Raw genomic sequence first — 22469 nt, forward strand, 5'->3', positions numbered from 1 at the left:
TATTGCTTAACACCAGTGACTTTAAATGGTTGTAAATCATGTGACTTCCCTATCTCATAAGATTCAAAATTGCAAGTGAAAAAAAGCCAGAAAAATGCATGCTAGACATAAACAGGTTTCAACATATTATTTTTGACTTGCATGCAAGAAATGGCATTAGTTAAGACTTATAAGCATCGCGAAAGATGAAACTGACAATTGTGACTACATAAAAAAGATTTTGCACTAACAAAACAAAACAAAACAAAGGGAAAGAGTTATTTAACTGGGGGAAAATTCTTTGCTGTAAGTTTCTTTGATAAAGTTCTCACTTCCAAGATATGTATGAGGAACTGATTTAAACTATAAGAACCAAAGCCATTTGTCAACAGATCTAAGGACACAAACAGGCAATTTTCAAAGGAAAAATGCTCCAAATCACTAATAATGAGAGAAATGAAAATTAAAGTAATTCTTGGTAGAGATAACAAAAGAGGGAAAATGTTGCAGGGGCTTTGGGAAAACAGGCACATTGATGCACTGTAGTTGGAGCCACAGTCATTTTTGAAAACAATCTGGAACTCTGTCCCCAAAGTCATTAAACTGTGTATACCCTTTGGCCCAGTGAGTAGCACTACCAGGCCTATAACCCAAAGAGATCAAAGAAAGAGGAAAAAGGACCTGCATGTACAAAAATATAACAACTCTTTTGGTAGTGACAAAGAACAGGAAATTAAGAAGGGTATGCAACATTTGAGAAGTGGCAGATGAATGAGATGGTTTCAAAGAAACGTGAAGATTTGTAAAAACTAAACAGAGTGAAGTGAGCAGAACCAGAACAAGAAAGACTTAAGAACTCTGATCTAGTCAGTGACCAGCCATAACTCCAGAGAACAAATGATGAAACATGTTCTCTTGAGAGGTGATGGACTCAAGACACGGAATGAGACACATAGTTTTGAACATGGTCAATGTAGGAATTTGTTTCGCTAGACTACATACATTTGTACTCTCCCCCTCTCCCAGTATTTGGGAGGGGGAGGTGGGAAGGATACAAATAAATATTAGCTGAAATAAAGCAAAATAAAAGTTAAAAAAAATCCAACATATATATGGGCTGGAACACTCAATGACTTTACCATAATTATTTAGTATCTCTCAGATTTCTGTGAGGAGCAAATATGGCAAGTGTTTTGCAAATCTTAAACCACTACATGAATATCACTGTTCTCATAATTATCTACCAAGACAGCACTGGGCAAATCATCTTAAAAATGTTTTCGACATGAGCTTTTTTCCTGTACATTTTTCTTAACCTCTGAACTTTCTTTAAGTTCAACTATAAGGATGAGACTGCGAATGAGATTAAGAATTTATTGGCTGTGGTATCTCATGAGATTTAGTGGCTAATATGAACATACAGCTAGAGGGCAGGGGCAAGGTATCTTGGAGGGATTTCCCACTGCCTGATTTTCTCTAAGTCCACAAGCATATGTTTTTAAAAAGTGACATATTATAGGTAATTTTCTCAATATTTCCATGGGTAGAAATGCTTACCATAAATCAAGAATATCTACTTACTTCCATTATATCCTCTAAATTTTCTTCAGCATCTGCTTTCTCAGTCATCAGTTTGGCAGCCTTGAAATATGTCTTCATGAGTAGGTACCCTCTCTTAGCTCCATTCCAATGGGACCGAGGAATTTCCACCAAGCCATACCCCAACAGTAAAACAAGGAGAAACAGGCCCCATGTATTGGCAGCAGCTATCCCAATTGTCTGAAGCTGATTCCTAAGGAGAAGAAAGCATGATCAAATGCTTATTTCTACAATTTCACTACTCTGTGACAGATGAATGAATGAATATATATTTGAACAACACCCAAGACAGAACTTGCTCTCCTTCAAGAAAGTTCTTTATTTTAGGCTGCTCTAATTATTGAAAGTATATTTTAACATTGAACCAAAACACTATTTGTCCTAGATTCACCCTCTGAGGCCAAACAGAATGATATTTTTTCCACCTTCTTTATTTTTGGCAACATGTCTAACATAAAAATGTTTTACACCACTTCACATTATATAACTGGTATCAAATTGTTTATATCATATCTCAGTGGGTGACAAAAGGGCTAGAGGAAAAGAATTTGGAACTCAACACTTAAAAAGGAATGTTAAAAAATTTTTTTTTAAGGAAAAAAAAGGCAGTACGGACAACGAAATTTATGTTGTCTAATCTCAAGTTGACCCTTGCTGCAGGAAAACAAGCATTCTACTCCTCCATAATCCAGTCATTATTGCACTCTCTACACTGGCTGTTTCAAACCTTGTCTCTACTCAAGCCTTCCATAGCAACTTTGCCTTTAATCCTGTCTACTGAGGACCTCTCTTCATACTTCATTGAAAAAAATTTGAGATCATTTGCCATGAGATCTCAATTCTCCCCTTCTCATCTTCCATTATTCTCCTCTCTTTCTTCACTTTCAGATAAAGAGGCTACTCTTATGACTTATCAAGGCCAACCGTTCTACAGGAACCTTTGATCGAACTTCCTCACCTCTTAAATAATGTCCCTATTATGCTCCCCACTCTCTCTCTCTTATCTTCATGTCTCATCAATACAAGTCTCATATCATATCAACAATAAATGTCTCAAATACAATCATGTCTCATCCATCATCAAAAAATCCTCAATCCTACCATCTCAAGTTATTATCCCATCTGTCTCTTCTCTTTCTTGGTTAATTAAACTCCTTGAGAAAGTCACCTATTTTTAGGAGCCTCTACTTCCTTTGTTCTCAATCTCTTCTAAATCCTCTGTACTATGGTTTCCAAAATCATCATTCAAATGAATGAACATGTCTATTTTGGACAAATTAGACTGAAGAAATTTTATAGCAACAAAACATGTGTAAATTAATATTAATGTGATTTAAATCAGAATGCTAGAAAAAAATTAAAAAACAGGAAAATGAATTTGATAATTTGAACAACACAGTTAATAGTATGGGCATTCAGACTGCACGTATGTTTTTAATTAACAACAGTCTATATAGACTCCTATTTTATGAATCATTGAGAAGCACAATTTATTTTATTTTGTGAAATCTGTATTTATTTAATGTATAAAACACAAAGAAGTTTAAAAAAATACCAACCTAAGAATATTTTTGTTTCTTTTCTTAATAGTGAGCTTCTTACCATTCTAAGTGCAAATTTGGATTTACAGCCACATAAATTAAAAATGCTCCAAAAATCAGCAAATAGGTGCCATAATAAATTGCATTCTCAATCAGTGCTGTTTTGATCTTTCCGGTAATGGAAAATCCTCCTGATCTTGCATATGATTGCATAAAAGGTAACAAGATCCTAAAATGAGAAGAGAAAAAAAAGCAAAGAGTGCAAAAGTGCTTAATTTCATCTACTAGATATTTTTGTTTACCAGCCACTATAGTAAAATAAGTATCATATTCTCAAATTAAGAGTTTAAAAGCATATCTAGACGGGTCTGTACCCTTATCTCTGCCAATACTAGCTCTATGACCTTGGGTCAGATAGTTAACTTCTCTTGAGTCCCAGTTTCCTCATTTTTAAATGTGTAAAAATATCTATCTAGATAAAAATACTTGCCTCACAGCTCATATCTGGAGACTAATTAAGATTAAATGAATGCAAATGTAATGTGATCAATTGAAAATGACAAAGTATCATGCAAATGTAGGGTATTATTAAATGTGAACAAGAGCAAAGAAAACTGGGATAGTATAACTATTATACTGGCCAATGGGATGTTGTTTTTGGAAAAAAACATATTCAGCCCAATATAGTCAAAGTCTCATTTTAATAAGTATTTTTAATAGCAGATATATAATTTTCCTTATGCTTATATACTAATCTATATTCCAATACATCTTATGCCTTAGAAGTAATATAATCCCTCTCATAAAGTGTTATGTTAGCAATAAATGCTACACATAAGGAGAGATAATGTAGTATAATACATAAAGGTCCAGAATTGGGAGTTTGGATAATCTGGATCCAGTTTCGCCTCTGATACATACTGGTTTTGTGACCACGGGCAAGTGATTCAACTTCTCATCCTCTCGTTAACTCCTCCAAGACTTTAAGTTACAGAAATGAGTTGGATATCTGTATTAGCAGAAGAAGTTTATACATGGGGAGTTCCCTAGACCAAAGTCATAGATCTGGCCCTCAAAAAGAAAAACTGAGACACTTTTGGATCCTAGGATGGAGTAGCAGCTACAGAGTTATTATCATTATACTCAATCAAAAATAGTAAACTGGAACATACATTAAAGAAAATACTAAGAAAATACCTAATAAAGAAATAACTTCTGCCATGTCATTAACACTTGGCTAAATCCTAAACAGTGAAATCTTATTGAATACTGAGGAGGGAGGAGGAAGACAAAAATAGAAACATCCATTACTTACCATGTTAAAAATTGTGATGTCCAATATACAACGCGCCAGAAAATTGGCATTATTCCATCAGGGATATAGCTCCATGGCTTGAAACACGGATGTTTTCTGTTTTAATAACACCACCATACACCACCCCCCCCAGGCCCAAACAAAACAGTTAAAAACTGCTCACAACTTAACAATCTTAAGTTCATTTTATGTTAACAAAAACTGAATTTTCTATTATATCTAAATTCTATTGCAATAGCATTTCAGTCTTGTTTTAAGTCATTCCTGCAACACATTAATTTTAAATTCAATTCAAAATGACAGTGGCTTCGTGCTGAGTAAAAATAACACATCAATAAAGCACTTTGTTCTAGCAAAGAATATAGTTTCAACTTGAAATACCTGTCTTGCTTTAATATTAACATTTGGAAAGATACTTTTGAAAAATATTATTTACAAACTTTTAAAAAGAGCTTTATAGAATCAGAATACTAAGGGAAATGGTGTAGTAGCTTTAAAATACTGAGTTTCAGGCACTTTCAAATAAAGAAAGCTATAAAAAAATACACAGATACACAGCCAGATACATCTTTAGACTATCTGAAGAAGTAAAAAGCAATACCCATTATTGTTTCATTTGGAAGTTTTCTAGAAACTTAATTAATTTGTTAAAATTAGAGTTAAAATACTCTGGCTCACTCTGAAATTCTGTACCCATTCCACTGCTTTTGAATCTATTACCTTCACTTTCGAATCTATTACCCTCACTTTCATAGGTGTTCAGTGCAAGAGGAATAACCAATATACTGAGTGAACAAGTTCCTAACGCCATAACAGTGCCTTGCACACTCAAGTATTTATTTGCATGAATTGTCCATACTCTTAAACATAAAAGACACAGCTTTCTTTATGGGGAAAAAATAATTTTTAACAGGAAAAAAGTTATTTAGATGAAACTTACAGCAATGATAATTTTTAAAATGGTAAGCCATTTTTAGATTTAAAAACTAAAAGTATTACCCTGTAACAGGGGAGGCTGCAGAGTGAGATCCAGTTATGTTGCCATTTTCCAAAGGGCTAGAGTTGGTAGCTTGTTTGCATCGGTTGTATATTGTCTAAAATATTGAAAATGTGTTTGTCAAAAATGAGGGCAGGTTATATAAATCTGATTATATTTTTAAAAGTAACCAAATTTAGAATATTTCATTAAAAATTAAAACTTGCATAAAGCATTACCAAATTGAGCTGTTTTTCTTTTTTCATATGTATATTTCGAACAGATTTGTTAAAGTATACAAAACTCGGACCAAAGAAAATGTGAATTCTTACCGTACTAACATCCAAGGGCAGAATGAAGACTATGAGAAAGCAGAGATACCAAGCAAGTAGTGTTGCTACAATAACAAGTCTATGCTGTTTCTTGAAGTCTCCATATCGATGAAGTATTAATAAAGCCAGAAAAAAGACAAAAACAATCTCAAGTCCCAAAGCTGCACCACTCATTATTGTGTGCTCACTCCGACCAACCAAGGATATTCATCTGAAGATAATGACCATAACTGTAAAAAGAAGGAGGGAAAAGAGCAATATCAGCATATAAAACATTATTCTTAAGAAAAAGAGTATTAATCCAAAATAGAGCCCAGCACCCCTCCTGATTAGAACTGAGATCTTTACTGTTTTAAAACCTAAAATTCACTTCAATGTTTGTTTGCTCATGAAAATTCAAGATAGTATCATCAATTATTTCAATAAACCAATTCCGATGAATTTACAAACCTTAATACAAAATGAAAAGTGTCTAATCTATATTCGATCATCGTTACTTTTTCCTCTCAGCTACTACATTCTAATCACAATCCCTAGAGTATTTGGGTTGTTCCTCATCCACTTCTGTTGGATTACTTTAAAAACACAAAAAATAATAACATCTGGAATTAAAGGTTTGGAAAAGTACTTTATACCAATCATCCCATTTGATCCTCACAGGAAGCCTATAAAGTAGGTAGTAACTAACCTTATTTTTTGAAGGCAGCACAGGACGGTGGAAAGAATGTTTGATTTCGGAGGCCCTGGGTTTGAATCCTGTCTCCCATCCTTTTACTGAGGCCTCTGGTAAATCCCTTAATATCTATGAGCTTTAGTTTTCTCACTACACAAATTTAGTCTCTCCTCTTTAAACTTACCACCTGTCAAACTGCATCTATTACTTTGCGTCTGGGATAAAAATCAGCCAGGTACTGAACTCCTTGAGAAAAAAAATGGCTTATGATCCGGAAGCTGGTGTACAACAGCAAAAGGAGGATATGGGACAAGGTAATAAGAGGGATCTATCAAACCTCAGAGTGAGATGCTGCCAAGAGCTGGCAGCAGAGAGGGTCTTTAAGTACTACCAGAGAGCAAGGAGAATAATGATGACTGCTGGCTCAGTGTGTCAGGGAGTGGCCAGCATTGGAAAGGGTGGCAAGGGGTGAATTATCTTCTAGAAAGCTAGTTATCCGTAAATAACAAAATGGAAAGTGAGAGACAAAGACATCTTAGGATGATGGAGAATTGAGGATAAATTCACAGTTCCTGAGGGTATGGTGGAAAGGGAGAACAGGAGACTGATGACTGGGAAAGGCGTAGAGTTGAGCAGGACAGAGATGAAAAGTAGTAGGTCAAAGAGGTCTTCTCTGCTCACACAAACTCTGAATCAAAGGGGCTGAGGCCCCAGAAATAGAAATTTGTTAGCTATTCATAGGCCAGGGTAAATTGATCAGAGCACTTGGCTGATAAGTAAGTAGGTGGAAAGGTCAAGTACTGAAAGATGCCAGGAATCACTTGTCTATCCCTCTCCAGCACAATCCTTGTAAAGGGCCTAGGAGGGAATTATGAGGATCACTGGTAATAGGGGTCAGAAAGTATGGTATGAAAGAGATCTCCTTCTGTAAGAGGTAGCCTCTTTACTCTTGTGTACCACACCTGAACTGTCCTAGACAGCAGAGGCAGGAGCAGTGGTGGAAAGGCCAATGGGCATTCTTCTCTCTGCTGTGACTACGGCCCCTGCCTCTTGCATTATGGAAGGAGGAAAGGAGAGGTACTGGCTACACAGTTTCCGTCACCAGGGAAGGTAGAGTAGGTGCCACTTCCATAGCTAGCAAATGTTTTTTGGGAAATCTAAGTGAATGAAGTCTCTAATTCCAGCTGACCCACAACAAAGGTAGCTACTTCAATACTCCATCTCTCTCCACCACAACCCCTGTGAAAGGTTGGGGATGGGGCAGGTGTACTTCCTCTTTCCTAAGGAGCAGTGACCCTACCAACAATACTTTGCAATTTCTTCCAGGGGCCTGGTTTTTCTTAGGGTCACAGAAACCATTCCCTCCCATTCAATGTTTTCCTTTTGGGCAAGGACAGAATCCTCAGCTAGCAGAACTTAGTTATTTTAAAGAGAGTATTCTCTAAACTCCCAAAGCACAAGAGAATGGGAGTTTCTGCTGGGGAGGTGGGGAGAAAGGGGTGGGGGGGAGGATTTCCTGGGTCATATGGCCAAAGCCATATTCCTGACCAAATCCAGGAGCTAAAGGTTTGCTCAACTTTCACTACTATACTGTGAACAATGAAGAAAGCAGAAAAGAAGGGGCCAGTATGTTTTCTCTCTCCTTGAACTATAGAAGGTCGAGTTTGATTCTGACAAATTCATTATCTCCAAGAACAGGAATGTCACAAAGATAAATCCTCCTCAAACAGTAAAGGAAAAAAAATAATTGACAGAAAGAAACTGCATTAGTTACGGACAAGTACTAATACTAGAACCTGGGTAACTGGCAACCCCCAGGAGAGGATAAAAGCAGAAAATTGACTAAATGATCCGTAGGTGGTACAGCAGATACAAGGCAGGGAGTCAGGAAGACTAATCTTCCTGAGTTCAAGTCCAGCCTCAGATACTTACTAGTTGTGTGACCCTGAGCAAACCACTTAACCCTGTTTGCCTCAGTTCCTCATCTGTAAAATGAGCTGGAGAAGGAAATGGAAACTCAGTCCAGTATCTTTAAGAAAACCTCAAATGGGGCCATGAAAAGTTGAATATGACTGAAGCAACTGAACAACAAAAAAACAATCCCTATGATTCCTTTGCTCCTTTAACATTCTATAAGCCTATGGATAGAGAAAAGAACATACCCAGAAAGAGGATTCAGACTTACCACCCATAAATGTGCGTTTCATGATGGAGCACAGGTCACATTCCCTAACTGTATTTTATTTTGTTACTGAAGGAAAATCATATGAAAAGGTCTTCTAATTAAAGAGACTTAAAATTCAAACCATTAGAAAATTTTAATTTGTGTGTACAAACGGTATTCAGCTATGGAATGTTGGATGGGCCAAAATTAAAGGGAAAATGGGTAGTTATCTGGGTTGACTATGAAACAGATAATTAAGATCCACTAAAAACTCTTTCAGATCTGAATTACTTAGCTGGACATGTACATGATCTAAAGTAGCCAGACCATCCCTTTGTAGATCTTAAACACTTCTAATCATCTAATAACTATTTCTGATACATTCTTAGGACCTATCCTCCTAAAAGGAAACATCACTCTTTATAACCAAATTTTCCTTTGACTATTATGATCTTATAAAGAATATTACATAAAATTGGATAAGTTATAAGATAAAGGAAAAAATTACTTGAAGAATGAAAAATATAGAATGACCTCCTGTCAGTGAATGGGGTCTATAATTGGCATAACTTCCTTTAAAAAAAACTACTTTTATCATGTATAATCCTTTCATTCAACATTTTATTGACAAACATCAAAAAATGTTCATCCCTGCATTCAGTTTCTTCAGTTTTTTTTTATCAATCTCTTCTTTTTTTATTCTTAAAATAAAAAGGAAATGATATTCCCTTGGTATACTACATATTTACTCATAAATTATTTTTATTTGCTCATCACAACAATCTTTAGAATGTTTTACAAAACACCTAAAAAATGAAAAAGTCATTAAAAGTTTGCTTTTTATGGACTTCATGTAACTACTTATCAAAATTTCAAGCTTCATATTCTGAACAGCTGGTTCTGTTATTGGTATTCTCCAAATTATATAATTCTAAGTCAGCTTAATAGTTCATCAAGTTTATTTGACATTCTAATCTTCCATCAGTATCAATTCTTCCTAGACATTTTCTATTCAACATAAGAGGCTGAAATCCAACACCATTATTATTATGCTGACCAGTTAAAAGCTGGGTCCAGTGTTTTCTTGTCTGATATTTTATCTGAACTAGGAATTGGAACTGAAAACTATAGTGACTAGTACACATTATTAAATTTTTGGCTTTCAATATTGGATAAGAAAAATACATAAGCAATACCTCTGTAAATGAAGAAATGGCTAAAGAAACATTACGTCCACCATATGTACAAAAATATTTATAGCAGCAATTTTTGTGGTGGCAAAGAATTGGAAATCAAGGGGATGTCCATCAATTGGGGAATGGCTGAACAAGTTGTAGTATATGAATGTAATGGAATACTATTGTGCTATAGGAAATGGGGAGCAGATGGATTTCATAATAACTTGGAAGGACTTATGTGATCTGATGCTGAGTGAGGGGAGCAGAACCAGGAGAACATTATACACAATTACAGACACACGGTATCTGTGATGACTAGTTTTGAAAGACTTGGCTCTTCTCAGCAATACAAGGTTCAAAGTCAGCTCCAAAAGACTCAAGATGGAAAAAGCTGCGCACATCCAGAGAAAGAATTAGAGTCTGAATGCAGATGGAGGCAAACTATTTGATCTTTTTTTTCTTTTTTGGTTTTGTTTCTTCTTTCTCATGATTCATTCCATTGGTTATAGTTCTTCTTTACAACTTGACCATTGTGTAAATAAGTTTAACGCAAAGGAATATGTAGAACCTATGTCAGATCACATGCCGTCTTAGGGGGGAAGGAGGGAGGACAGGGAGGGGGACAAAATTTGGAACTCAAAAACTGGTAAAACTGAGTGTTGTAAACTAAAAACAATTAAAAAAAAAAGAAACATTATGTCCACATGCTTGGCCATCCTTTTCACCAGAAAGCACTAAAACAGAAGCATCAAACTCACAGCAGTCAAAACTCCAGAAATGTTTAACAAAATAAAAATATAATACAATATATGTAATGTGAACTTGTGGTTTTCTAAGTCAGTATGAGGCCCACAGGGATCTGTTTCTATTTGAGTTTGACCTCAGTGCATTAGAGTCAAGCAAAAGGAATAAATGTCCCAAATCTGGGTTTCTTAATATTCCTAGTTTCTTTATTTTCCTCATTGATATAAGCCAGTTTCCGGTTACTTTATCCACTGTACAAAAGCCTGCTTCCCAGGGAGAATGGGATGGAAATGGGTTTTTATCTTGTCCCTTTGATGCCAAGATGATAGTTCCTAAGATACTTTACCTAGTGCCTACATCTGAGTCACTAAATTCTCAATAATTTCTCTAGGTTCCTTACATACTCAAGCACTAGTTTTTAATTTGTTATTGTTGTCATGTTTTTATGTTATCTTAATTTCCAAATATATCCGTCCTTATTGCCCTACCCAGCAGGCCATACCTTGTAGCAAATAATAAAAAAGAACAAAAACCAAAAAGCAGCTCAGCAAAATTTAAATCAGCTGAGTCTAACCACATATGCAATATTCACACACAGAGTCTTTTACCACTACAAAAATGGGAGGGAAATATACATCTCCAATCTGAGGTCAAGCTTGAAAGGAGGCTGACTAATGCTGACAGGAAACTGCTCTACAACTTAAGAGTCTAAGAATGTCGCATGGAGCAGAAGAGAGGTTAGGTGGTGTCACCAGGGGGTCACAGAGCCAGTATAAGCGGGGGAAGGGGGAGAGAAGAGAGAAGGAATAGAAATGGAGACTTGAATCCAGGTGTTCCTGCCTCCCAAAAGCAGTCTTCTACTACACCAAACATTTCACACATAAGTATTAAAAATTGAAAACTTTGTATCTTAATGATAAATCAGTGTCTAGTCAATTAAAAGGACCAGTTTTTGTACATTTTTTTCTTTTTAAATTATGGATCTAAACAAGACCTTAATGTCTGATCTAAACTACACCTTAATGTACTAATTTTTTTTCAAGTATATTGGCCTAGATTAGTCCTTGAGACATGACATATATAATAAAAGGGAAGATAAGAGTATTTGGTTCATTTTACTAGAGCTATATAGGCCCAGAGATTTGATTAGATAGTGCACATCCCTCTCCAAACCATTTTGAACCCCCAAGATCTTAGGAAGGCTTAAAACCTGTACTGGCCAATTAGGAGAAACATTTTGGCCCACTCTGAGCTTAACCTACCGTAATGCTTTGCATGCTCTGGCATAACAGACATGTTTCCTTTGCTCTCTGAGTGAACTGAAAATGCCCCTTCTATGTCAGCAACTACAAGGCCAGATGAAGCTGACCAAGAATATTCTTCTGTTTTTGACTACCAAGGACAAGGCTTCTTGAACCAGAGACTATCTTGAATAACAGGACTTTTCTCATGTTAAAGCATGTCATGTAAATGGTAAAAGAAACACAGAGATCATGGATCTGTAATTTCAACGGGAATCATGACATTCTCCTATCTTATTGTATTTACAACCTATCCGATTAAGAAATTCCTTTCTCACATTATGGTTAACACATCTGAGATGAGAGGCAATAGAATCTATTATTGATTGATTCTACCAACCTTCGATGGCAGATAATGACAAAATCTAAACCAATATGCCTTTCTTCAATCCCTTTGAAATCCTTCTGAAGCACACTCACTGCTAAAGTGACATTCCTAAAGCACAGGTCTGCCACTCCTCAGCTGCAGAAGCTACGGTGGTTCCTCCTTTGCCTTTAGGCTAAAGCAAAAAACTCCTTTGTTTACTACTTCAAGTCTTTCACAATGCAGCTCCCGCCAGTCTTTCAAATCTAATGATATTCTACATCAGGGCTGTTCAAAATGGGCCTGCAGTGAGAGTTATGCCACAGGCCTACAAGCATAGAAATTTACATAAATGCTTTAGTAAAGGAAGCCAAACTACTGCAGAGCTCTCACTAAAATGGCAAATCAAAATATATTGTCTATTGTTTCAATAAAAACCTAAGGTTGGACAGCCCTGTTCTACATCATAGCCAAAACTGCCTATCTCCCACCTCTGTGTCTTTGCATAGGCCTATCACTCTGATGCCTGGAATGATTTCCAGGCTCACTTCTACCTCAGCTCCCTTGCAAGCACAACTGAAATACTTTTTCAGATTTCTACAATTATAAGCACCAATCCCATCCCAGAAATTACTTTGGATTTACCAGTTTGCATGCTGTTCCCCACCCCCTAAACACAAGAGAATATAAATCAAAGATCAGAGGGTCATTTTTTTTTCGTACACTCAATCAACCCTACAATGCTTGGAATATTAAGCACTTTTGTGCTTATGAATGCTGATTAAGTAGATTTATATTAGAAGAGAGGCAGCCTCGGAATTAAGATTAGAAAGACTGGCATACACAAACCTGCCTGTGTTACTTCCAAGTTCTGCTAAAATAAATGTCACAACTTCTCATTGGCTCCAAACAGTTCTCTAAAATTATATATTCCAGGGCAACCTGGTGGGAGGAGTTTCCTCACTGGGAGATACCAATGGAATCATAGTTGTGATTCTCCCTCTCCCCCACTTCAAGCTGTGCTACACACAAATATTCATAAAGTCCTAAGAATTGGAAAGGACCTTAGAACTCATTTAGTCCAACCCCATATGATACCTCTTCTTCAGCAACTACAAAATATGGTCAATCCAGCTTGAAAATCCTTCTGATACTAAAAATTCATTACCTTTATTTTTGGTAGGGCAGAGACTTGTTAAAACATATATCCCATCAGACTGTAAATTCTGAGGGTAGGGACTGTTTCATTCTTTCTCCAGTCATCAAGGCGGTACAGTGGATAGAGGGCTGACTTGGTAATGAGGGGTCACCAGCCTCCTCCAGAGCCATACGGGTCCAGTGGCAGACGTGCCTCATATACTCACTAGTTCTATGACTCAGGACAAGTCCTTCAACCTTTCTTGGCCTGGAGGTAATGGAGGTAATGATAGCAACTAGGGCAGGTAGGTGGTGTAGCGGACTGCACTCTGGGCCTGGAGTCAAGAAGCGGCTCGGTTGCGTCCAACTCTTGGTGACCCCATGGACCACAGCACACCAGGCCCTTCTACCCTCCACTGTCTCTCAAAGTCTGTCCAAGTTCATATTAATTTTTTCATGACACTATCTATCCATCTCATTCTCTGCCATCCTCTTCTCCTTTTGCCTGCAATCTTTCCAAACATCAGAGTCTTTTCCAATGAGTCCTGTCTTATCATTATGTGATCAAAGTACTTAAGCTTTAGCTTCAGTATTTGACCTTCCAGTTAACAGCTGGAATTAATTTCTTTAAGGACTGACTGATTTGATCTCCTGGCTACCTATGGGACTCTCAAAAATCTTCCTCAGCATCACAATTGTAAAGTGTCGGTTCTGTGGTGCTCGGCTTTCCTTATAGTCCAACTCTCAAAGCCATACATTGCTACTAGAAAAACCACAGCTTTCACTGCACAGACCTGTGTCAGCAAGGTGATGTCTTTTTTTTTTGCATGCTGTCCAGATTTGTCATAGATTTCATTCCAAGAAGCAAGAGCCTTTTAATTTCATGGCTCCAGCTGCCATCTGCCATGAACTCTGAGCCCAAGAATATAAAATCTGACACTGCTTCCATTTCTTCTCCTTCTATTTCCCAGGAAGTGCCACACAGTTAAAGGCTTTAGTGTAGTCAATGAAGCAGAAGGAGATATTTTTCTGACATTCCCCTGCTTTCTCCACAATCCAGCAAATGTTGGCAATTTGGTCTCTAGTTCCTCTCCCTGTATGAAAACCAGCCTGCTCTTCTGGCAATTCTCAGTTCACATATAGCTGCAGCCACGCTTGCAGAATCTTAAGCATAACCTTGCTGATGTGTGAAATGAGCACAATCATTCGATAATTTGAACATTCCCATGGATTGCTCTTCTTCCTTTCTAATCCTGTTGATGAGGTTTAGAGTTGGTAGAGCTAGTTCAGGTGTGAAAGAATTCACTTAGACCTTCTCTTGCAGCCACTGGGAGCTTTATTGACACAAAAACTGTACAGGTCTCCTAGCAAGAAAGCCAAGTGAGACTCCGATATTTGGAGGAGTTATATGCTTATATAGAGATTTCAGAATGATGATGTAGTTTTAGAGGTTTTTATGGGGGTTGAAGATTACAGACAAGATGAGGAAGACAGATGATAGGATAGGAGACGCAATATAAGGGAGACAGGGGAAACTTTATGATCCAGGATGGGAGGAGAAAAGGAATTTTATGGTCCAAGACAAGGGGGAAGTTTTATGGTATTTCGAGATAAGGGAAGGAGACTTGAGGATGACTTCAGGTTAGAGAATAAACTAGGGAAAAGCAACTCTTAACCCTTAGGGCACTGTTTGTATCCTCATCACTGTGGCCACTGCTGTGTTTTCCAAATTTGCTGACATAGTGAGTGCAGCACTTTAACTGCTTCATCTTTTAGGAATTTAAGTATCTCAGGTGGAATTCTGACACCTCCACTAGATTTATTGTCAGCAATGTTTCCTAAGGCCTAGGGCCCACTTGACTTCATTTTCCAGGATATCTGGCTCTAGATCAGGAACCACACCATTGTGGTTATCAGCGATGTTAAAATCTTTCTTGCATAGTTATTTTGTGTATTCTTGTTACATCTTCTTAAATCTCTTCTGCTTTGGTTAAATTTCTACCTTTTTTGTCTTTTATCATGCCCACTTTGGCTAGAGTACTAGAAATACCATCTAATTCAGTGGAGAGAAAAAAGCCAACCTTGTTGTTCTATAATAGAGTCTCATAGCCATACAGAACCTCAAATGGCCAACCCATACAAATTCCCTCCATAACAACTCCAGTGAGGGGGAATTGCCTACATCATTTTATGTTTATACAGGCTTCTCCTTATAACGAATCAAAATGTGCTTCTCTACAATTTCCATCCACTGCTCTGTTCCAGTTCTCCCCACCAAGACCAAGCAAAATAAACCTAATTCCTTATGTGACAGTCCTCCTTCAAATATCTGAAGACAGTTATCGCGTTCATACTGTTTTCTCTTTTCTGGTGAAATATCACCTTTCCTTCAATTGATCTTCAAATGGAATGATTTCAAATCCCCCCATCACCCTCATCCCTCTGAGCACAATGTAGCTTGCTGATATCCTTTATAAAATTTGTCATCAAGACTGGAAAAATAGTCTGGTCAGGTTGGAGTATCTTTTTTTTTCTTAATACGCTTCTCTGAATGAAACATAAAATCACATTGATTTTTGGGGGGTTCACATGTCAAGCTGATGGGTGATGAGACCTGGACTCCAAAAGAAAGGCAAAAACCATGTCTCTAGAAGCACCCCTAATCTCAGCAGGCCCCTGTGAGGAAATGCTCTCCTTGTTACAGTCACATTCTCAGATAAAAACTATCTCAAGGGTGCCTGGCCCAAGTGATGAGGGCACAGTCTCTGGGAACCCCTTGAACCCTTGAACTCTCCTTGAATCTTGCCACTCGACCTGGCCTTGACCTGAGGCTATAACCATTAGGCCCAAATGCCTACCTTGCCCAGTCCTCTATTGTCCAGCTGTTTCCCACCCTTAATCCTGTTTCCCGTCCTTAATCCTGATCAAAATATCTATACCCTAGCTCAGCTACCCCAGCCCTTGATGGGTTGTCATTTCCATATAGCCTTCAGCTATTTTCCCCCACCCGGGAGTCTGACCTCATCCTTAAGTCCCTCCCTAGACCCCTCTTCTGGTCACCCCAGACCACCCCTCAATCCCTCCCACAACCTTTGTGTATATAATCTCCATCTTGCCTCCATGAAGGCGGTCAGAACCAATCTAGCTCAGATGGGTCTGGCCCTTTTTCCTTACAGGCCTCGCAAGGGGTGGGATCTCTCGGGGCAGGCTTATTTGGCTAACTCTTAATAAACTTTGTCCTTTCCCTTGGCTGAGAAAGCTTGAGTCGAATTCTTTCGGCAGGACCCGGCGTGTTGGTACTTTGGGGTGTCGAGCACCTCTCACCCCAAACCCTCATCATTTATGGTTCCCTGAACCGGGAAGCACTGCTAATCTCAAGTTCTTCTCCAGCCAAGACTGAAGGTATGTGAGCCTCCCCCTCTCCCAATCCCCCTCCTCACTCTCCAAACATTTTGGATGTGCTTCTCGGGCCTGACCTCAGCAGGTCCCAGTGGGTTGGACAGCTTGGTCCAGTGGTCTCAGTGAGTCGGACAGTCACACTGTCCTGGTCAACCTGACGCTCTCTGGTGGTTCTCAGTGGGTCGGACAGCTTGGTCCAGTGGTCTCAGTGAGTCGGACAGTCACACTGTCCTGGTCAACCTGACGCTCTCTGGTGGTTCTCGGTGGGTCGGACAGCTTGGTCCAGTGGTCTCAGTGAGTCGGACAGTCACACTGTCCTGGTCAACCTGACGCTCTCTGGTGGTTCTCGGTCCACTCGGACAGCTCGGTCCAGTGGTCTCAGTGAGTCAGACAGCCAGGCTGTCGTGGTCAACTCAACCTGACGCTATCAGGTGGTTCTCGGTCCAGTGGTCATGTCGAAGGACATGGACAGATGCCCCATCCGGAAGCATGTGCCAGATCCTTTCAATTGTTTCGGCGCTGGGAATTTGGGAAAGTTTCAGGTACCTTCTGTATATTTTGTTTTCTTGTTTTATTTTGTTTGTCTCCCGACAATTACTCCTAACTTCTCCTTTACTAAGGAGGAAGGAATTTCCAGCCGAAGGGACCCCATGCCCTGCCTCTACTGCAGGCCCTGCAACATCTATCACCATGGGCCCTGCCCCCATGGCAATATCTCCTCCCCTAGCCTCTCTCTCTGAGGTAGCACCCACTTGGGTCTCTGGGGTATCTTCCCCTCTGACCTCTACCCCTCCTCAGGTACTAGCTGATCTCCCTTGCCAGGCAGATGCCCTGGCCTTGCAGTCTAATCTACCTCAGCCCCAAGCTCCAGGTCCCACAGCGCCTTCAAGGCTTTTTCCCCTGAGGGAAATGCCTGCCTCCCCTGCTGGGACAAGGAGATTGCATGTTCCATTCTCCATTTCAGATCTCATCCAAATTAAAGAAAAACTGGGGAGATACTCAGAAGATCCCACTAAGTTTACTGAGGGTTTTAGGGATCTGTCCCTGCAATTTGAACTTTCTTGGTGTGATTTGCATATCCTCTTCTCTACCTGTTGTACCACTGAGGAGAAGAGGAGAATATGGGAACACGCTCAAAAATTTGGGGACAGTTTGGCTAGCAATAACCCCATAAACTATCCCCCAGGAACAGCTGCTGTTCCAACTAGTGACCCAGGATGGAATTATCAAAGGAGTGAGGATAGAGAAAAGAGAGACCATATGGAAATTTGCCTGTTAGAAAGCCTAAGAACTGCATTTCAAAAGCAAATAAATTTTCAAAAAATTAGGGAGATTACTCAGGGAGAAAAAGAAAACCTTGTCCTTTTCCAAGCCCGGCTAGTAGAAGCTATTAAGAAGTATACAAAATTGGATCCTTATTCTATTGAAGGGGCGGCAATAGTTAACATGTATTTCATTAGTCAGTCTGCCCCAGATATTAGGAGGAAACTGCAGAAATTGGCAATGGGACCCCAAACACCTCAGGCCCAGTTACTGGAGACAGCATTCGGAGTGTTCAATAATAGAGACTTAGTCCAGGCAGAGGAAAAAGCCAGAGACAGAGAACATGCCCAATTCTTGGCGGCTGCCATGGCCAGTAGATTGCCAGAGGGTGCTTCTGGCAACTTTGGCAAAGGGGAAACCTGCTTTCGATGCAACAAGGAGGGTCACTGGTCTAAGGAATGCCCCTCTAGGGCGCCCCCCTGGAAGAAGCCTCCAGGATCCAGGCCTCTAGGACCGTGGCCAGCATGTAACCAGGAGGGACATTGGAGGTATCCCCGAGGCTGGAAAAGTGGTAGAGCCTCCTCCCAGCACCCTGTCCTCCAGTCTTCTCAAGACTCGGAAGGAGGGGAAAGCCTGGGGCTTGGCTGTGCTCCCACTTTCTCCACCTCTCTCGCGGAGCCCTGGGCAAAATCGAGGCAGAAGGTAAGGTTACCCACTTTATCACGGCTATGTTCTCTTGTTTTAACTAATGGCTCTGGCCCCACATGCCCCTCGACCCATCAGGTCATGGGCATCAAGTATCTGTTGTCTGAACACTCCTTCTCTGGCCCTGCCCCCTTTTGGGGAAAGGACCTGATGGTGAAATTGGGAAGCCAATTTTCTCTAGTTAAACCTCCCATCTCCCTTCTCCCCCTGCTTAGCAGACCTTCCCACATTCCTCCAGAAGTGTGGGAGATAGTCAAGCCAATTATTTGGGATCAGAGAAATCCTGGCAAAGCTGCTCAGGCCACCCCTGTCCTTAGTCGCCTCAGAGAGTCTAAAGTGTTCCCCAATTGCTGTCAATATCCAATTAAGCCCAAGGCTTGGGAGAGGCTGCAACCATTAATTGGCACTCAAGGCCCTGACTCACTCCCTCTAGAGTGGGGCCCCTACCCAGCACAAGCTTTTGGGACTTTGAAAACTAAACTGACCACCACTCCAGCATTAGCCTTACCTAATTTAGAAAAACCTTTCACTCACTCTGCTGAAGGAAGGAGAGGACAGGCTTTGGGAATTCTAATTCAGTCCTTAGGATCTGACCCCTGTTTTCCAAAACAATTAGATTCTCTGGCTGCTACAGCCATTCCAATTGAGGAAGCTTCTAAGCCTCTAGCAGACCAGCCCCTAGAAGCTCTGCCTTGCCAGAGCACCCTGGAAGCAGAGGGCCACCAGTGCCTGGCTAACCACAGGCTCACCAAACATCAAACCTTGCTTTTAGATATCCCCGACCTAATTTGGATGTGCTACACACTCCTGAACCCCGAAGCAGAACAAGTGGTTAGGGGAGCTAGGTATGAAATAGTCATCTTTAATTCCCACCAGGGATATTGTCCTTTCTCTGTACTCCTGTACTGTCTGTTTTGTTTGCTTAACTTCCTTGCCAGGTTTGTCTCCTCCAGTCTCCAAGCCATCAACTTCCAGATGACTGTGCACCCCTTGAACTGGACCCATCAAGCCAGCTCTACGCCCCTTATCAGCAGGAAGCAATTCCAGAAGCTGAGACCTTCGTCCCTGACCCCAAAAGAATTTGGGTCCCATTTGTTTGAGGGGGGAATGATGAGGGCACAGTCTCTGGGAACCCCTTGAACCCTTGAACTCTCCTTGAATCTTGCCACTCGACCTGGCCTTGACCTGAGGCTATAACCATTAGGCCCAAATGCCTACCTTGCCCAGTCCTCTATTGTCCAGCTGTTTCCCACCCTTAATCCTGTTTCCCGTCCTTAATCCTGATCAAAATATCTATACCCTAGCTCAGCTACCCCAGCCCTTGATGGGTTGTCATTTCCATATAGCCTTCAGCTATTTTCCCCCACCCGGGAGTCTGACCTCATCCTTAAGTCCCTCCCTAGACCCCTCTTCTGGTCACCCCAGACCACCCCTCAATCCCTCCCACAACCTTTGTGTATATAATCTCCATCTTGCCTCCATGAAGGCGGTCAGAACCAATCTAGCTCAGATGGGTCTGGCCCTTTTTCCTTACAGGCCTCGCAAGGGGTGGGATCTCTCGGGGCAGGCTTATTTGGCTAACTCTTAATAAACTTTGTCCTTTCCCTTGGCTGAGAAAGCTTGAGTCGAATTCTTTCGGCAGGACCCGGCGTGTTGGTACTTTGGGGTGTCGAGCACCTCTCACCCCAAACCCTCATCACAAGGACTCTTCCCTGGCCCCTGATCCCCAAAGACGATTGTGTGCAACAACACAATAAAGAGTTTGGAGTCTGAGCCCGAAATCAGAAAAGGCACTTATTATTCTTTCTCACCAGAAAGGACGCCACCCAAGCGGTAGAGGTTGGGGGCGCTTTAATTATATTTTAGATTTATTTGGTCTGAACGGGTATGTCCCCTGAACAGAGTACAGGAGAGAACAAAGGGCTCAAATGGAAGCCAGTCCTTTTATTGACCTCCACTTCGAATCTCCCGCCAGGCTCTTCATCAGCCAGATACAACCCCCTGATGGCCTATGTCATGCCTTCCTCAAATGGCTAGTTGAAACATGTTTACAAGCCTCTAACCTTTCACCTGAGAACTTTGATTAGAACTAGTTCTAACCAGTCACCTGACTTACATTCTGCTAAAGCTGGGTGGGGGAAGGGGGATACTTTCTGTGGAAACAAAACTACCCCCTCACCCCCCCATATTTTTTTGGAGGGGGAAGGGCAGGGCAATTGGGGTTAACTGACTTGCCCAAGGTCACACAACTAGTAAATGTGTCAAGTGTCTGAGGCCACATTTAAACTCAGGTCCTCCTGACTCCAGGGCCAGTGTTCTACTTACTGCACCACCTAGCTGCCCCAACCACCCCGCCCCCTCCCCTTACACCATGCTCTGGAAACCCTTCTATCTTGTTCCTTCAACAAATCTATCTCTGTTGACTCTGAGTTTTCCCATACATTCCCATACATTAACTTTTGCCCCAATTAAGCCTCAGACTACTTGCATGTACTCAATACTCCCTAATTCCCCCTCCCCAATCACCTAATTAGCATACTTGGTACTCCTTTTTCTTATAAGCATTTTCATCACCCCATTAAGTTGCAAGTTCCCTAAGGAACTTCCCCAGCTTCTATCGGCATCACAATAAACTCTGCCACTTGACTAGATGATTTGAGCAGGTGAATCCATTCCAGGTGATGCTGCCCTGCACCCTAACATTTTGGGGGTCCCAGCACCCCTAAGCCAAGTCAAGACTATGGAGTCTGCAGTCCCCCCAAACCATCTTCCTTCGAATCTGTTTTCTAGGCAGGTCTCTCCCATCGAAGGATTAAAAGCTCAAAGTTCTAATATGGTAGTCATTTCCTTACCTTTAAATCAGTATTAAGACACATGTGTACATACATTTGCAGCCTTCATTTTATATTGCAGATTTCTAGAAAATCAGCGTGTGGCCATATTAACTGAATCTTATTTCAATCGAACACTGAAATTTGCCTCTCAAGCTAAAAATACTGAGAATTAGTAGTACATTAGAAAAATGACATATACGTGAGTTAGGCAATTCGAAAAGCATTTCTTAAACTTTCCTATATGCCAGACACTAAGGATTTGTGAGAAAGACAAAAAGGAAGAGTTAGACGGTCAAAGAGATTACATGGGGGCGGGGTATAAACAGGTACATATAAGGGAATAAGTAGTAAGCACCTACTATGTGCCAGACGCTGTGCTAAGCACTTTAAGAATATCATTTTATTTGATTCTCATAACCTTATGAAGTAGGTGCTATCTTTATTCTCATTTTACATTTGAGGAACCTGAGGCAGAGACAGGTTAAGTGACTTGCTCAGGTTCAACATACCTACTAAGTATCTGAGTCAAATTTGAACTCAAGGCCCTAACTATAGGGCCAGTGCTCTCTCCACTGTGGCTATACAAAATAAATACAAATTAATTAGGGAAGATGCAGGAAGAGCTAACAACTAGGGTTGGAAGGGATCAGGAAGGGTCTTTATATAAAAGGTTTGATTCAGACGATACACACACGTATAAATATGCTTGTATACAAATACATTTTCAATTATACCTAAATTTAATCCTAATTTTTTTTATTAAATTGCTAAGGAATTATGGAAATGTTTGTCTAATATACTAATAAACCCCTGTTGGAAATTATTTGGATGGTTAAATTATTTCCATTTTTTTGTCAAATATTTGTTATATGAATATAGAAAAAGGATAGTCATAGTACTTGTCAAGTTTATTTTTTAACCTAAATGTAAGCCCTTACATTTTTATTTTTAATTAAATGTTTATTGATTTCTTTTGTATTGTTTTTTATATGACCAGAATGTCTTCCAGTACCCTTCCCCCTTGC

General features: G+C 40.0%; 1 protein-coding gene across 3 annotated transcripts in view; it reads right to left on the bottom strand.

The window, feature by feature from the left end:
* The window catches only part of LMBRD2 (LMBR1 domain containing 2), a 62506-nt gene that overhangs the window by 31976 nt on the left and 8061 nt on the right, over positions 1-22469 (bottom strand). For all 3 annotated transcript variants that reach the window (XM_036758531.1, XM_036758540.1, XM_036758548.1), the window contains exons 2-6: positions 5743-5972; positions 5434-5528; positions 4435-4530; positions 3181-3348; positions 1561-1771 (exon numbers count right to left, since the gene is read on the bottom strand). In XM_036758531.1, coding sequence (XP_036614426.1) covers positions 1561-1771; positions 3181-3348; positions 4435-4530; positions 5434-5528; positions 5743-5916 — 744 coding nt within the window. In that variant the 5' untranslated portion in view covers positions 5917-5972. The remainder of the gene's footprint in view (positions 1-1560; positions 1772-3180; positions 3349-4434; positions 4531-5433; positions 5529-5742; positions 5973-22469) is intronic.

The sequence above is a fragment of the Trichosurus vulpecula genome, chromosome 1, assembly GCF_011100635.1.
Source record: "Trichosurus vulpecula isolate mTriVul1 chromosome 1, mTriVul1.pri, whole genome shotgun sequence".
NCBI lineage: Eukaryota > Metazoa > Chordata > Mammalia > Diprotodontia > Phalangeridae > Trichosurus > Trichosurus vulpecula.